This window comes from Malania oleifera, chromosome 13 (assembly GCF_029873635.1).
Source record: "Malania oleifera isolate guangnan ecotype guangnan chromosome 13, ASM2987363v1, whole genome shotgun sequence".
Lineage (NCBI taxonomy): Eukaryota > Viridiplantae > Streptophyta > Magnoliopsida > Santalales > Ximeniaceae > Malania > Malania oleifera.
In genome coordinates, this window is record NC_080429.1 from 20,297,711 (window position 1) to 20,315,256 (window position 17,546).

Below are 17,546 nucleotides of genomic sequence, written 5' to 3' on the forward strand. Positions count from 1 at the left end.
AGAGTTAATAGAATTTATGGTTAAAGCACAATGCATTTTTTTTTAAATAAGATGTACGTTTTTACAATTGTTTATTCATAATCATAAAGGAATACATTATCAATTTAAAAGAAAAGTTATGTGTGATGGAATTGGTGTACGTATTCCCAAGAGGGGGGTGAATTGGGTATTTAAAATTTCTTTTCTAGGTTCAATTTAACTAGCAGTAGTATTACACAAACCTAAGGTCTTTCTATATAAGCATAATTCCAATTAACACATGTACAATATATAATGAATTAAACATAATACATACATGTTCTGAAAATGAAAGTGCGGAAAATAAACTACGAAAATATAAAGTACACGAACAATATGTTATTGGGGTTCGACCAATATTGCCTACGTTCCCGTCTTGGCTCACCAGTACAAGGATTCCACTAATGCTCATTTAATGGGTGGAGCGACATCGGTTACAACTAGGTCAATTAGCGAGGCTGACCTCAACCTATACCTTATAAGGATGGTACACCTAACTTTCTTACGTGGGTTTAAGCCAATTCGGGACTATTCAATAGGATTAGTCTCCTTCTTCAGGCCCGTGTCTAGAATATAACAAATTCACAATATAATTTGCGTACAAGTAAAGTGCTTCTTACACTAAATATATTTGCACTAATATGCTCAACCAAATAATACACTCACATATGATAAGATATTAAGTTCAAGTGAGATCTTGAAAATTTAATTCAAGATAATATAGTCAACGAGTCAATATTCAAGATTACCTCAAAAACCCTAATCAAGCATCACACAAATATTTTATCAAATATAATCATAACAGATACTTAAGGTTTAAGTTTGCACAAATATTTTATCAAATATAATCACAACAGATACTTAGAGTTTAAGCTTGCAAAAGATTTATCAAATAAAATGTACAAGCTCTCAAGTCTTGCAATTTGAATGCAAAGATTAGGAAGCTAAAAATAAGTTATTCCTAATCAAATATTTATATACGAAATATTGTGGGAATAAATAATCAAGCAAAACTTTCAAAAAGGTTTTTCAAATATATATGAATGTGTGATAGTAATGTCTAGAAAATGATTTGAAATGATGCACAATATCACAAACAAATCTTCCTACACCTTGCAATTGATTTACAAGTTAGGAGAACTTAGAAAAACAAACTCTCTTTTTCAAAATGATATTTGCTAACAAAAATGTAAGAGAGTGTATAAAAATATGTTTGAAATATTGAATATATAGCAAAAGGAGTATAAAATATTTGAGAGGATTTTTGCTAATGACTTTTGCTAATCTCTTGTTAATCAAGGCAAATGAGGGGGTATTTATAGATATCCCTCAAATTTTGACCATTGGGGACCTATTGGGTATTTTGAAAAATATTTAATGATGTTTAAAACAAATTAACCTTGATTTATTGCGGTAAAAATTTCACCAACCCGAGAGGTCCGGTCGACAAAATTCAAGGTTTGGTCGACCGAGTGTCTGGGTTTAGTCAACTGGGAGAATTTTGAACTAGAAGGATGGTTGACCGTACTTGATAGGTTCAAGGGCAATTTTCCAAATTTGCGTGATTTGGTCAATCGGGTCAATTTGAACTAGGTCGTTCGGTCTATCAGGAGGTTGGCATTTCCCACATGGGGCTTTGTCGACCAGTGCGTTGCCTATATAAATTTGGTCGGTTGATCGAGCGGTCAACTTGTTGACCCAGTAAGAGTTCGGTCGATCATGGGAATGCTATATACTTCTAGTCGGTTGATTAAGTGGTCAACAATCAACCTTGGCGAGATTCGATCGACCAAACATAACAAAATTGTGCATTTAAGTTCTGATTTCTATCTAAAGTCACCCATTCTCACATAATTCTCATTTTTAAGTTATAATGAACTTTTCATGTGATATTTTGAGATCCTAAAGTCAATCTATGGTCTTTCAGAGATAATCCCAAAAATCTGGTATCGGTCGATCGAAGGGCATCCTAAGGTCATTCGGATCCCTATGATCATTTGAGTTTATTAGTCTTATCATGCATACAATGCATTAATTATTACAGACCATTTTCCTATATTACTATTACAGACTCAATAATAAATATGAAAATATAATACAACTTAAAATATAAATTCATCTTCATGCGCGACTCTTTTGTAATTCCATAAAATATGCCGAGATATGTTTGTTCAGGTGCTTTTACATCTTTCACATTGCATCATTATCTGTGGTAACTAAAACATAAACCTACTCAAATACTCAAAATACACAGATGAGATACTGTGGTCTGTCATAATCGAAACAGGAGTCTGACAAAAAAGTCAACAATATGTCTATTAAGGCTCATAACACTTTAAAGAATTTATAAAATTTTCAGGATAAGGGTTCGATTTAATTTAATTTAATTCTATTTTTGTCCACCAAACAAGTCATTAAAAATCTATGGACGGTGACTTAACTTGTTTGGCCCAGCTGATACCGCAATTTCCTTCTGTCCTCTGCTTAGCTGATCAGACGGCACGAGTAAACTTTTCAGCTAAGAAATTTAACTTGTTTGGCCCAGCTGATGCGGCATTTTTCTTCTGTCCTCTACTTAAGCTAACTTCTCAGCTAAGATAATTTCTTATTTGCTTAATTTCCTCTGTAGTCATGTGCTCTGTTTGATGTTTGTCTAAGTTTTGGTGGCTTGTAAGAGATGAAGAAATTAGGATTCCAAGAGAATTGGAATTGCAATTCCGCTGCGGTCAATTCCCCAGAAGAGAAAAAACAAAAAGCCCAAGACCAAGAACGGGGAATCCACAATGGAAATTCTGGGCCAGGAAACCATCTGGGCTTCAAGGACAGACTCAAGCCCAGCTCATGTGAGACTGCAAAGCTACTGTTATGCAGGGCTGCCTAGTATTTGATGGAAACCGAATTCATCGAAATTCAATTAAATTAGTTCAGTTAATATTTGAATTTCGATGGGTTTGATTTGCTTTTTTTAAAATTTTCAATATTCGGTGATCGGTTTGATTGTTTTTTTTTTTTGGTTAAATTTCAGTGTTCGGTGATTGGTTCGGTTTAAGGGATTTAATTTTTCGATTAACCAAATTAACTAACCTATTGTAAATTATAAAAATTTATGTCAATGAGTAAATATATACAATAAATATTTATATAATATACTTATTAATATTGTATACATAAATATGTATGTCAATTTGAAGTGCATCATAATTCCGGCTATCAAATTAACCGAAATAAAATTCGGTCGTATGAGGGTTCACGTATACCTCTAGTTGGAATTGATTCGGTTAAGGAATACAGTTAATTGAAAATTTTCAATGAATTCGGTTAACTCATCGAGTTTGCCTTATTTCCATCGTATAAGGACATGTTAGGTCTTATCTTATATACCATTTTTGTATGGGGCAAAATTATGAGCTTAAGATCAGATAGACAATAATTCGCCAGTGTGATGGTATTATGATGCGGGTAAACCATGCAAAAAGACTTTAATCCTTTCAACAAAGATGTTAGAGATGAAAATAGAGAGCCTATCACAATTTCTATATCAGGCATACATTCAAAAGAGTTTGATCGCTCGCGCGAGAATCAATGAATCGAAATAAAATCAAATGTTCACTCATGAAACTAAAAATCTCAAAAATTTTGAATCTATGTATGTACCAATTGAAATGAAATCCCAATGCACACCACCTGTCAATACTACCCAAAGTGAATGGCTACTTTTCAAGATGGATCACTACCAAATAGATAAGAGAGAAATGACAGGAGCTACTGGTGGAGTGGGAAAGGACGGATGAATGCAGAGTCCATTTCCCAAATCTTAAGAGAGGCAGTCACGGTGGCTGTGGTGGCGTTGTTGAATAGGAACGCGCGCGTTGCTCCGAATATCGCCTCCGTAGGATAAATTCTGGAGGTCACGCATGTCCTTCCTCCCTCTGCAAAGCTCTCCACTATCGAATGATCAACCTGAAATAGGTTTTGTGTAAGGGAAAAAGAAATGCTAAATATTGAGAGATATATATATATATATATATATATATATATATATATATATATACACATACATATATCTTGAACTTTTGGAAAAAAAAAAAATTGGGAGAAGTTTGGATCACTTACCAATAATCTCATGGAAAATTTTACACCGTCGAGCACTGGAACTACGCTTCCATAAATTCTTTTGTCAACATCGGTAGCCTTTGATGACCTTATTCAATGACATTATGCAATATTTACCAAGGAAAGTTATAAAAGAATAAAATATATAATAATAAGTATCCAATATTTTTATTTTACATTTCATTAATATCTGGTTTTCAAAATTTTTGATCATGTCAAAATAAATGTTTATATAGAAAGAAATATAAGAATTGAATATGAATTTCTTCTTTTTTTTTTTTAAAAAAAAAATAAAATTTAATATAAAATTATATTTACTTTTATTTAAATTTGCACAAATTTAAATTTAAAATTTTGAAATTTTATATTCTTAATATCCTTAAAAAGAAAGAAATCGGATGTGCGTACCTTGATTCATCGGCGCAGAAGAAAGTGGTAAGATTGCCATTGGCGGCTCTGGAGATGTAGAAGTAAACAGGGGTGAGCTCGGAAAGAGAATCGGTGGCTAGGACGATAAGTCCAAACGGTCCTAAAGTGCCCCTGCCGGTGGCTCCGCCGCCCACAACGCAGTCGTACCCCACTTCCACTTCTCCTCCTCCTTCCAACCCCTTCAATGTCTCTTTGTCCACTTCAAATTCTGCCTCTATATCCAACTGCACGACGCACCCACCACCACCCATTTCATTTTTCATTTATTTTTTTAAGGGTCCGTTGCATTTTGAATTGTGTTCTAGACAAACCGACAAGGAATTTAGGTGTGGGCTATATGTTTGTGTCTATTCGCAACCTAATGTGTAGTGCACATTCAAAATAAATGTTTATTTCAAAGCCATGAGTTATGTTTCGAACATATATTTAGATTTGGGTCAGAGGGCAAAGATATTTTATTATTTATTTATTTTTTAAGGATCCCGTTTTATATTGGTGTGCATTTTGAACTGTGTTTCAAATGTAATCGGCAGTCAGAGTTAGGAGTGAAATCTATTTTTTTGCCTATTCGAGACATAATGTGAAATGTGCACTCAAAATAAGTTTATTTCAAGGTTGCGTGACGTGTATTGAATACATATTTGGAATATGTACTAAAAATAGGTATTTATTTCGGTGCCACATGGTAGGAAAAGTGTGAAAGAAGCAAGTGGAGCCCACTCTGCTTTGGTCACTCTCCTAATGTCATGTACATTCGCCTACTATAACATTTCTCTACTTAACATATTTAAAAAATAAAAAAAAAAGAAAAAGAAGTGAAGGATGTTGTAGACTTTATAATTAATAAATATACCTGGGCAGCTTGACCAACATCTAGCGGCACGACCGAACCGGGCAAGAGCTCCACATTACTAAAATTTGTTTGGTTCAATCTCAGCTTCTCCACCTCTTCCGCTGGCCATTGCAAAATGTTGGTTTTGGTTTTATTATCGAACCCCACAACCCTTGGAAGCGTCTGAACAACACGCGCACATGTGTAGCCACCAAATTATTATTTTTCTTCTATTTCATAAATAATTTAGTATATAGGTGGCTACTAGTAAAATTATAAAAAAAAAACAAAGAAATATTTTAGTATATAAATAAATGTATGCCAGCGTATGGAATTGACAAATAAATATTTATTTGTATAATTAATTAATTTTTATACTCTTATTTGAGCCTTTTTATGATTTAATTACATTTATTTTTTGCCAGACTATAACTTAACAATGTGATTTATTAAATTATTATTGAAAAATTTAGTTTATTAAAATATTTTAAATTATTGAAAAAACAAGATTAAGGAAATTATTATAATTATGAATTAGTTATTAATAAGTTACAATATATGTATATATTAATTTTATATAATTTTGAGTTATCTAATATTTTTTCTAGGAGTGATCTGCAGATCAAAGGACGACATACCTGAACGGACGCCCATCCTTTTGCCACGTCATCGGATTCGACATCAGTTTCTTTCATCCAACCCCACATGATCCGCCTCCCCTTCTTTTGGTCATAGAAGGTCTTGGAAGCGTAGTACCTGCCATAGTCCACCCGCAACCCGATACCCACGTCCATTTTCGGGTTATCGGGCGTCCACTTGTCCGCCACCGGGTCGTAAGTCCCTAGCGCATAATGATCCTCCTTAGTATCATCCAAACTCGCCTTTAGCACGTGCTTAACTCCCGGGCTGTTCGCCGAAGTATCCAACCCGTTACTGCTCGTGGTCGAAACCGGGTAAAAGTCCACGCACTCCCACATACCCGTACCCGGCACAGCATGTAAAACCCCGTCCAAGAGCTGGAAGCTCGTGAAATTCGTGGTTTGGAAAACAAACGAAAAGCCTGTTTTGTTGACCTTGGACCCAATCGTGACCCGCCAATTTCCATCCGGCGCGACCCACGCCGTGGTCGGGTCGCGGAAATCTTTGGGAGCAATGCCGGGTGGGGGAACCATGACGGGGTTGCCCGGGTACTTGACCCAGTCGAGGAGGAGAGGATCCGATATGTTGGCGGGGTACGCCAGATTTTGCACCTGCACGTAGTTATCGGTGTCGCCGGTATAGAGCATGACGATTCCGCCGTCGGGGAGGAGGGTGGCGGAGCCGCTCCAGACGCCGTTCCAGTCGAACCAGTGATCGGGGACCATCGCGAAGGGGAGGTAGAGCCAGTGAATCATGTCCCTTGATACGGCGTGGCCCCACGTGATGTTGCCCCACACAGCGGAGTCCGGGTTGTACTGGTAGAACAAATGATACCAACCCATGTGGTAAAGTGGACCTACACCCACCCGTATTCAATATTTTCCTCAGTCAAATTAAATAACAACTTAATTAATTAATTAATTAATCCACTTAATGGTTATTGTTTTGTCTTAGATCAAAAGTGATTAGCAGGTGTATTAACTAAGTATGATTATGGAAGGATTTTGAAAAAGATTATCTTGCGCTCGGGATATAATTGTATGAAATGTAAAATATATATTGTATGAGAGAAAAAAAATGATTTGTAATATTTTTCTCGATAAAAAAAGATTTAGATGAAATATTATTATAGACAAGATATATTTGCGTAGATTTTAGACAAATTAGTATAAATTTTCTTTAAAAATAAAAATACAAGAATTACTAGAAGGGTAGAAATGTGTCTATATATATAGCAAGCACGTCTTTTAAAAGGACGACAAATAATTAGATATGAGAGATTTTGTATAAAAATGGATTTTTCTATCGAGTATTGAGTGTTTTCAAGAACTTGCATAATATTGAGGGATTATTCCAATGAATATTTTGAATTTAATGCCGTTGTCGAAGTTAAATATCGAGATTATGAATTGAAAATATATCTTCGTAAAATAATCCTAAAAGGAGGGCCGATAAAATGGCCAGCTAATAGATAGCTCATGAGTCGTAACTTGTTCATGTCCATAAGGTTAGGGTTTAAGTAATGACCCTTCAAAATCGGTGAACTCAAGTCTAACTTGGGAAGATAATGTATAAAATGACTTTGAATCATGTATTGCTTGTGTTTAAAATGAGAAGAGAATATCTCAATTCTACAAAAGTATATCAAAATATTAAAAAAAATATAAAAAATAATTTTAATATAGTTTTTAAAGAGTACTATTTGATTATGACTTCTATATATATATATATATATATGAAGAATTTGACCTACCACCCTTTACACCAAATAATGAAAGAGTTCTTAACTTGTACCTACAAGTCAAGGGCTTCTAATATTGATAGTGAACCTTACTATATCTACTTTTATGTACCTAAATTTCAAACCCTAACCTGTGGCTGTGGCTCTCTCCTCAAATGGTCATCACATGTTTGCTAACAAACCAAGATAGATTTACAAATATAAATCTAAAAATCCCAAGACCCATATAAAAAATTCAAAAGGGTTAGCAAATTAGTGTTCTCTTACATGCATAAGTAAGTTCTAATTAGTATAATAAGCACTGAGATCAACCCATTAATTAATTTATGTTAAGTTGAATCCTCACATACAAATTATATTTTGTAATTTTTTTAATTACCCATTAACTTTCCCCCTAGAAGAAATTATGCATTATTATATTTTGGTCAAATACGCATGAAAAATTATATATTATTCAACATCTCCCTTTTAATAGATTATATTAAGCTTAATCATTTTAGGGCCTGCCCCTGCAATTAGATACTTGTCCATTTCTAATCTCCTGGATATTTGAAACTAAACATTTTAATTTTGGTCAATAATTAAATAGCTTACAAAAAATCAAATTGATTATAATATACACATCTGATCACTGTGGATTACATGAATTCTTTTTTTTTTTCTTTAATTTAGTAATATGAATTTAATATACAATTTTGAATAAAATTAAAATTTAGACTATTTTTTTTTATGACAAAGCATGCTAACCCCACCGCAAGTAAACTCCAAATGCTAATTCTCCCCTTGTCCCACCAACCAACCAAACATCATTTAAAAAGAAAATTTATTTTAAATTACCATTTTCTTCAAAAATAATTTGTTAATTTGATCTAAATATTTTTAAATATTATTATTAATAATATGTTTATTGTAAGAACTTGGGTAGGCATTAAAAATGCATGAACTGTCACTCTGACAAAGGGCAAAGCAGGGCCACGCACTCCTTCCAGCATTCGCCATGGCTGTATTATTGGTTGTACTTCCATTGCACTCCATTTGTCCGCAAGCCCAAAAGCCCTTCCCCTTTCTTCCCCCTTATTTTTATAATCAACTTTGCTCCTTAATTATATTATTAGCTGAATCTTATATATAAAAAAAAAACTTCTAACTTTGAATCGCTTTAAGTTGTCACGTACGTTATGATATAAACAATGAAATATTGTTGAGCTAATTAGAAAATAAAAAGGATTTTGGTAGTAGTTAGGGCATACCATTAGGATCTGCGAGGTAGCGTCAGTGTCCACAGAGATCCCATCCGCCAAAAAGATAGCAAAGATTTGAAAGATGACAGCAGAAATTGTATTAGTGCACATCAATAAAAATGTATATCCAAACAGGGAATAAAAATAATACTAATGAAAGCAAATGATACGAGAGCGATGCGCAATTTACACAGAATAATTGAGAAGCAGCCAAAAAACGTGCGTGTGCCTAAATTAATCACCTACCATTCATCCAATTCTTCTCCGGTTGAAAGTGGTAAGCTGTTCTTTGCCAAGAATACATGGCATTCGACCAGTTAAACCGCGGCTGCCTACCGTCGCAGGAGGCCACCTGGAAATTTTTCTCCGACACACCCTGCGCCGCCCCTCGTGACGCCTCCGCGGGCGTCGACGGAGTCGTCGGCGTGGGTGGTCGTGGGCCTTGGGTGCGGATGAAAGCCAGCAGGGACACTAGGAAGATGGTGGAGAGGATGGTAAGAGTGAGAACTTTGGTGGGTCGCCGGCCGCAGTGATCCGCAGGAGGAATGGCGGGTTGGGGACTGTCCCGGAGGGGAGTGTAGGAGGCTGCACGCTCTTGGTCCATTAGGCTGTTGGAGGAAAAAGGAGTGTGGGACAAGGGTTAAATAGAAAGGGAGAGAGGTAGGGTCGTGTTCGTGTCAGGTTTCTATTGGTCGAGGGGATGTGACCTGGCAGTCTGACTTGGCGTGGGCTGGCTGGCTGGTTGTCCGCTTGGGTGGAAAAGGTGTTAGCGTTTAAGAGTTTTTTCCCCGGTTTATTACTATTTTAAAATAATATATTAAATAATATCTTATTCAAGAAAATATTTTTCAAAATAAGGTTGCTCGGTGACGAGATTTATATGATGATGACCATTGAATGCCACATGTCGAACAAATTTTGCTCAATCATGTAGCGAAATTTGCATTTGGAGACCAAAAGCGACGATGTGGCAGCCCCAACTCCCTCCTGCTGCTGGCACCTAACACACGCATACATATGAATTAGACGCTTGACGGCCCCGGCTACCTTTTCTACGTGATGCTCCCCATGCCATTGCAATGGCTACTCGGCTAGCTCTAGTTGGCTCCACCCTTCAATTCAATTCTTCTTCTTCTACTTCCCTATCCTTGTAAGGTTATAACCCTATCTTTGTAGGGTTGATCTCCCTAATTAATTAATTAATTAATTAATTATTATATGCTTTAATTATAATAGAGTAGTATATTTTAGGGTAGGGCAGGGTAGGGTAGGGTGGCTGGTTTTGGCACTAGCTGAATATCTCCTTTTCTTGAAATTAAAAATTTGTCCAACAAAGTTTTGGCGTTTTAAATATTTTATAGAGCCAAAAAATTTCACAATACTTGTAAATATGGGCATACTGATTTTAATCGTATTAGAATCAAAGATTTTGTTTTGAAAAAGTAAAATAAGAAATGAATTCATTTTTCTTTGTATTTTTCTTCTTTATTAAATATTATCCAAAATAAAAATTAATTTTAATATGATTAGAAATTAAACATAAAACTAAATATTACTGGTGTGTAAAACCAAAAAATTTGTTCATAGACTTGATATATATATATATATATATATATATATTTTATTTCTCATTTTCTTTGATAACCAAATATCAAAATATGAATTTTTCAATATTTTTTTTCCTAATATTTTATGAGTTCCAAACAAAACCTTAAAAAATTTAAGAATTTTATTAACATTTCCTGAAATTTGATTAAAAAAAACATTAATCTTCATTTATATTTTAAAAAAATAAAAATAAAAATATTAAGAAATATAAGTATCTCAAATTATAATTATAAAAAAAAAATTGTGAAAATTTTAACTCTAAAATATTTAAAACTCCAAAAATTTGTTGGACAAGGAGATATTTAGCTAGTACCAGAACCAGCCGAGGGTAGTTGTGTATCACTGTATCCTACCCTTATCTTCCCTCCCCTCCCCTACCCGACCCTACCCTACCCTAAAATATACTACTCTATTATAATTAAAGCATATAGTAATTAATTAATTAATTAGAGGACCAACCCTACAAAGATAGGGTTACAACCTTACAGGGATAGGGAGGTAGAAGAAGAATTGAATTGAAGGGTGGAGCCAACTAGCTGTAGTCAGCTGCTAGCTACCCAAGTAGCCATTGAAATGGCATGGGGAGCATCACGTAGAAAAGGTAGTCAATGACCGTCAGGCGTCAGATTCATATGTATATGTGTGTCAGGTGCCAGTAGCAGGAGGGAATTGGGGCTGCGACGGCATTGCTTTCGGTCTCCCTATGCAAATCTCGCTGGATTTGCCCGCCATGTGACATTCAATGGTCATTCTCATCCTTTAAATCTCGTTGCTTGGTCTAGCGAGATTTGTTCATATGTATGTGTGTGTCAGCTATCGGCGACGGGAGGGAATTGGGGCTGTGACGGCGTTGCTTTTGGTCTTCACATGCAAATCTCACTGAATTTGCCCGCCACGTGACATTCAATGGTCATTTTCACCCTTTAAATCTCGTTGCTTGGTCCAGTGAGATTTGTTTGAGATTATGTAAGTGTCATTTTAGAAATATTTTCCCGAACAGGGTATTATTTAATATATTATTTTAAAATAATAACAAATCGGGGAAAAAACTCTAGGGTTTAGGGCTTGGTTTGTAGGGGTTTGGATTAGATAGGGGGACTCGTACTCACTTTTTTGTATCACACCTCTTGTCTTTGTTATCCAAATTTCAAATTATATAAATATACGTACATAAATGTTTAAGAATTTGTATCAATTGGAATTACATTGTGTTGTGTGTGGTAGTGTGGGCAATTCCCCTCCCAAAAAATAAAAAGCAAAAAAAAAAAAAAAATGTGACATGGGGAGAGGGAAGTTGCTATATACCATTAAAATTTCAATAATGCCCATGGGCCCTACCATTATAACTCCATAAGCATACAAATTGACATTGACCAACTAAGCGTTCCAAACTGTTTTACAGAGTGTTGTAGAGTTCTGACAATACTCGTAGAATGTAGGCTAGGGCAGCTATGCTACTGCTTTGGCCTTTAATAATTTCTCATCACACTTCTTTTATGTATGTGTGTGGATAAGGCTGCATACACTGTGACGAAGTGGGGAGCCTTATGACCCTTCTATATAAAATAGTTGAAAAACTAGAAGGGTCAATTATTTTGATGCTTGTGGAGGAGTCATTGAGCTCTCATGAATGGTTCACGACTTTTTATCAATTGGAGTTAGGAAAAACTTGGATTACATGTGCAATTGTAAATTTGGGTGGAATATCATATTTTTATTTATGTAATAATAGTTATTATTGGGTTTAATTACTTAAAACATGCTTATAATTTGCTAAAAATATGTTATTTTTATGAATCAAAGCACATTTGATGTATGAAGAATTTTCCATGGATAGGTAGAAAACTCTATCTATAATCAAGAATTGGCATTTGGGTTACACCTTAAGTGCCAAACAAAATGATACTAAAGAGATGATAAGTAGGGAGAAAGTAGAGAGAAACTATCTTGGCCACTACCAACAACACTAGGCATATGGGCCAGAGTTACACTATGTTGAGTGTGGGCAAATGCCCTCATTGAATCCCCACCCTCACAACCAAAAAAAAAAATAGAGGGAAAAAGGTGAGGAGTTTTACATGGGGAGGGGGGAGTTGCTGTAGAGTGAAGACAAGTCATAAGCCTAGAAACTCATATAGACGGCAGCTATGCTACTACTTTGGTTTTTTATAGTTTTTCTTATGTGGGGCAAAACAAAAGCTTAAGAAAATACTCAAAACGTGCATGGTGACATTTTATAATCTTCTAAAAACTTCAATAAATTTTATATATGGTAGTATGTGGGTCTAAAGTAGAGTTAAAAAAAATAGAATCTCATGAAATTTTAAAAAAGTGTAGAGAGAAAGAGAGAGGGAGAGGAGTTAAATAGATTCCACCTTCTTCCAACTATATGGATTCCACCTTTCTCCAACTTGATTACCCAAAATCACAATAAAAAGATTCCACACATTAAAATTCTATATAAACTAATGCCAAGTGATCACTTTGGGTAGCTGTTTCGCAAACGTAGAAAGGAATGTTACGAAGATAGTATACATTATTGCTTGCAACCAGATGCCTACACACGTACATACACATAAAATTCTTAATAAGCACTCCCTCACCGTGGAAATATATTAAAAATATTAAAATATTGTTCTCAACATCTAAAAGTTAGAGTAATTAAAAATTGTAGAAAAAATAGAAGACATAGAATTTTAAAAATTTTGAAAATAAACTCAAAAGACCCTATTTCAATGCTATAGACACTTCGATGTTAACCGGACCTCTCTTTTCTTCTCAGTGTGTGGGCCCTCTGTTGTTTATTCCCTTGCATTGAGGAGAGTCTGTGGGGACCCTTCATAACAGCGTGATAATTTACATAAAGAGAAGTCAATTTTATATTCAGGAAATATGAAGGTCCTTTTTAAAAAAAAAAAAAAAAAATCTTATTGAGTCCTTCTTGTGTTGAAATTAAGTCTCTGTTATTTTAAAATTAAGTCTTTGTTATTTTAGAATTAAGTCCTTTTTATTTTAAAATAATAACCTTCTTTTATTGAGTCCTTTTGCGTTAAAGGTAAGTCCTCTTTATTGAGTCTTTGTGAGTTAAAATTGAGCCCTTTTGTTACTGACTCCTTTAGGTCCCTATTATTTTAAAATTGAATCCTTGTTATTTAATTTGTAATTGTGTCCTTTTGTGTTAAAGTTAAGTCCTCTTTATTGAGTTCTTGTGAGTTAAAATTGTGTTCTTTTGTTACTGAGTCCTTTAGGTCCTTGTTATTTTAAAATTGAATCCATGTTAGTTTGAAATTGAATCCTTTTGTTTTAAAATTAAGTCCTTTTTAACATTGAGTCATTTTTGTCTTAAAATTAATTGAGTCCTTTTTTGTTGAGTCCATTTTTGTTTTAAATTTAGTCCTTGTTATTAAGTCATTTGGTTTCCTGGAATTAAGATCATCCCCTCTTTGCACCTAGGTCCCACAAGGCAATTGATGAAAAGAATCAAATTTCTCGTGTTTATTACATAAGCATGCTAGAGTACATATATGGGGAATACATACATAGGGAATACACTGTACAAGGGATACAAATACAATATATAGGGAAATCTAAATACATAGAGTTGCACTCTAGGAAAACCCTAATTTAAAATTTAGAGAGGCTGAGCAATGCCCTTGCGTGCAGGAAATCCTACAGCATTTCCATGGATACCTACACCCAAAGATAGAAAGTAGATCAAGCGTATAAAAGCAAATCAAAATTAAAACAATCATGCAATTAATGGGAGAGATTTTGAAGATTGGGATGTATCTCCCTATATATTCGACCAGAAACTCCATCAGAAGGATAATCAGCCCAAATCATAGGAATGAGGGGGCTTGGTTGCTGTAGGAAGGAAAACACAGTTAGGGTTTTGCTTAAAAGGAAAAAAATGGAAAAGGGAAGGACCGAAGACTGCCTAAATTAGCTGAGGCCCAACCTTATAAATTGAGGGGTCTTGCACAGTTCAGAAGGAGTTCAAGAGAGAGGAATTTAGAGAGAAACACACAGAAACACTTTGATAGAAAAAGAGAGCTTTGAAAAAAGGGAGAAGCAGTGAGGCAAAACCCTAGATAAACACCAAAATTTGAAATTCTCACCCTACTCATACGGTACACAACAGTGCCCCCTAGCACTTGAAGGCACACCTTTAGTGCTCCCTGCAACCTAGATGGCTACCTAACAGCTCCGAGCTTTCTAAGCTCAATCATGTGGAGGTCATGAAAAAGATAGATTTGTATTCGGGTGAGACACATCTTAGTAAGGGAGGAAACAATATATTAAATTGGCGTGTGGCCAACTTGAGGTTTGTAAATAACATATTATTCATCATTTGCAAATCATTAATATAATTTCTAAAATCATTTCCTGAGTCTGATCACACACATGTAAAGTATTTTATTCACGAGAATACCTAAGAATTGGGGTGATTACTCGCCCATACAAGTAGCACCCCTCTGCTCTGATACTTTAACCAACCAATGGTCACAACTGAAACATATCAGGGTACTTAACTTACTCAGTAAGCTCTTAAAAAGTAATCTCGTATTCACACTATTCATACAAAGGTTTACTAGCGAAGACTTTCAAGAATAAGGAAATTTACCCACCCATACAAGTAATTTCTTTTTGCTCTAATACATTATGTAGCCTACAGTTACATCTGATACCTACTAGGCCACTTGCCTTTCTCAGCAAGCCATCGGGTGAAGAGTTTGTCCCGCTCATAACACGTATCATGTTATACTAGCATAAATACTGATACTACTATAACACATTATTCTGTCTGTCATTTATCCTACATTTCTCATCTGTTCATGTTCTTAACTTTGACATTTCGTAGCATTTCACTTTACGTGGCTTTTTCCCATTTTACATTGTTCACATTTCACATTTCATTTCAATTTCATTTCATTCTTTTCATTTCATTTCATGCATTCGTACTACAACGCCTTTTAACTGTACATTAGTTAGTTATACTACAACTCCTTTTTGCTGTACATCAATTAGTTGTATTACAGCTCCTTTTAACTATACATCAGTTAGTCATACTGTAACTCCTTTTAACTGTACATTAGTTAGTTGTACTACAACTCCCTTTAACTGTACATCAGTTAGTCGTACTACAACTCTTTTCAACTGTACATTAGTTAGTCATATACTATAGTTCCTTTTAGCTGTACACCAATTACATGGTTACATTAACAATCATATGCAGCATAGTTCATATAACATTTTCATTCTCATTGCATTCCTTGTATAACCTGCATCTCATACACATAACATAATTTAACATAGAATTTCCATTTTACTCATGCCACACAATTTAGCAGTAAAATTCATACATTTCCTATAAAATAAGCCAACCTATATTTAACATTTATATACTGAAAATATACTTTTAATTTCTTACATAATTATCTTGAAAAATCTTTCACTTTCATCAGTCTATTTTCATATATACATAACTAATAAAACAATCCTAGACTCAGAAATCATAATTTAAACGGTTGACATTTTAAACCCACATAGAAACATATACATATATTCATAACATAATCTATTTATCTATTTAATTCGTAAAAAAATGGTTTAATATATATTCCCCCTAACCTGGCTTCTTAAACTACGCCATAGAGACCCCAAAACGGTGCCTGCGGCGCTCACTCGAACCTTGATTCAATAATTCTAGTTCAATTAAATCAATCCTAAATAAAATACTATTTAAACATTTCCTAAACCCTAAATTTCAAATAAATAATTAAACTCTCAAATATAACTAATTTACTTAATTTCTTAAATCTCACACTTGCTTTGGAGTGGTGCTTAAGAAATCAAAATTGAAAATTTACTTTAATCAAAATGACGACGATCACAACTAGGACCCCGTGGTGGTGTCCGATCATCGATTTAACTGAAGATCTAAGGAGAAATTAAGTAAAAAGTAAGTGTTTACATTTCTCCAAAAGTGGTGCTTATGCCGCTCCCACGACAAATCTGTTTCGGTAGAAATGTCGGTGGTGGAATTAGAAATCCAACGATACCTTCCGTTTTCTGATCGGCTAAATATTTCTTGAGAAATTTTAGAGAGAGAGAAGTGACCTTGGAGGAGTGAGAGTTAGAGAGAGAGAAATGAGAGGCAGTACGTGAGATGGGAGCTTATGCTTGCAATTGAAATTGGAATTACAATTTCAATCCAATTTGGTTTTCTTTGGATTCCCCCCCCCCCACCAAAAAACACCCCAACCAACTAATATAATATCATTATACTACCTTAACTTTATAAACTTAATTTCAAATGTCATTCATGCATTTAATGCATTCCACTAACATTTAATTATATTATATTAATATTATTACTTTATTATTTTACTTTAACCATTATAACATTATATTAATTTTATACACACACACACACACACACACACACACATATATATATATATATATACTTATATATTCATCCTATTATTTATTTTATTAATTCAATTTAATAATAATAATTAATTAGTTAATAATATTAATTTTTTTTTCGGATCTTTTCATTCTCCCCTCATTTAGAAAATTTCATCCTCGAAATTTTTACTAACCATTCATTTCCTCATTTGAGGAATTCATAACTCAATACATCTCACATATCCTAATATCTATCAAATGGATTCCTATATTTTCCATAATTAAATAGCATCATCATAAACATTAAGATCATCATATAAACTGTTCAATCATCCCTAATTAAATTAAATCATCATTATCTTAAAAATATAATACATTCATGTTTTCCATGTAAGGATCAGTTTCACAATTCAGAAACGAAATTATCTAAGATTTACCGTGGCTTTTCTGAGACCGTCGACTACTTCAGAAAAATCATAAAAAATCATCGACATATTTCCGCCTCTAAACT

General features: G+C 34.3%; 1 protein-coding gene across 3 annotated transcripts; it reads right to left on the reverse strand.

The window, feature by feature from the left end:
- Positions 1–3,518: 3,518 nt before the first annotated feature.
- On the reverse strand, positions 3,519–9,630 carry LOC131146739 (beta-fructofuranosidase, soluble isoenzyme I-like). 3 transcript variants are annotated; one of them, XM_058096506.1, is made up of 7 exons: positions 9,260–9,622; positions 9,023–9,031; positions 6,031–6,887; positions 5,414–5,575; positions 4,540–4,784; positions 4,132–4,219; positions 3,519–3,978 (listed from the first exon to the last, which is right to left on the reverse strand). In XM_058096506.1, the coding sequence occupies exons 1-7, from the start codon at positions 9,615–9,617 to the stop codon at positions 3,781–3,783; spliced, it is 1,917 nt and encodes a 638-aa protein (XP_057952489.1). In that variant the 5' UTR covers positions 9,618–9,622; the 3' UTR covers positions 3,519–3,780. The 3 variants fall into 3 exon arrangements, with proteins under 3 accessions (XP_057952489.1, XP_057952490.1, XP_057952488.1); XM_058096507.1 differs by lacking the exon at positions 9,023–9,031 and having other exon boundaries at positions 9,256–9,630; XM_058096505.1 differs by lacking the exon at positions 9,023–9,031.
- Between the last annotated feature and the right edge of the window lie 7,916 nt (positions 9,631–17,546).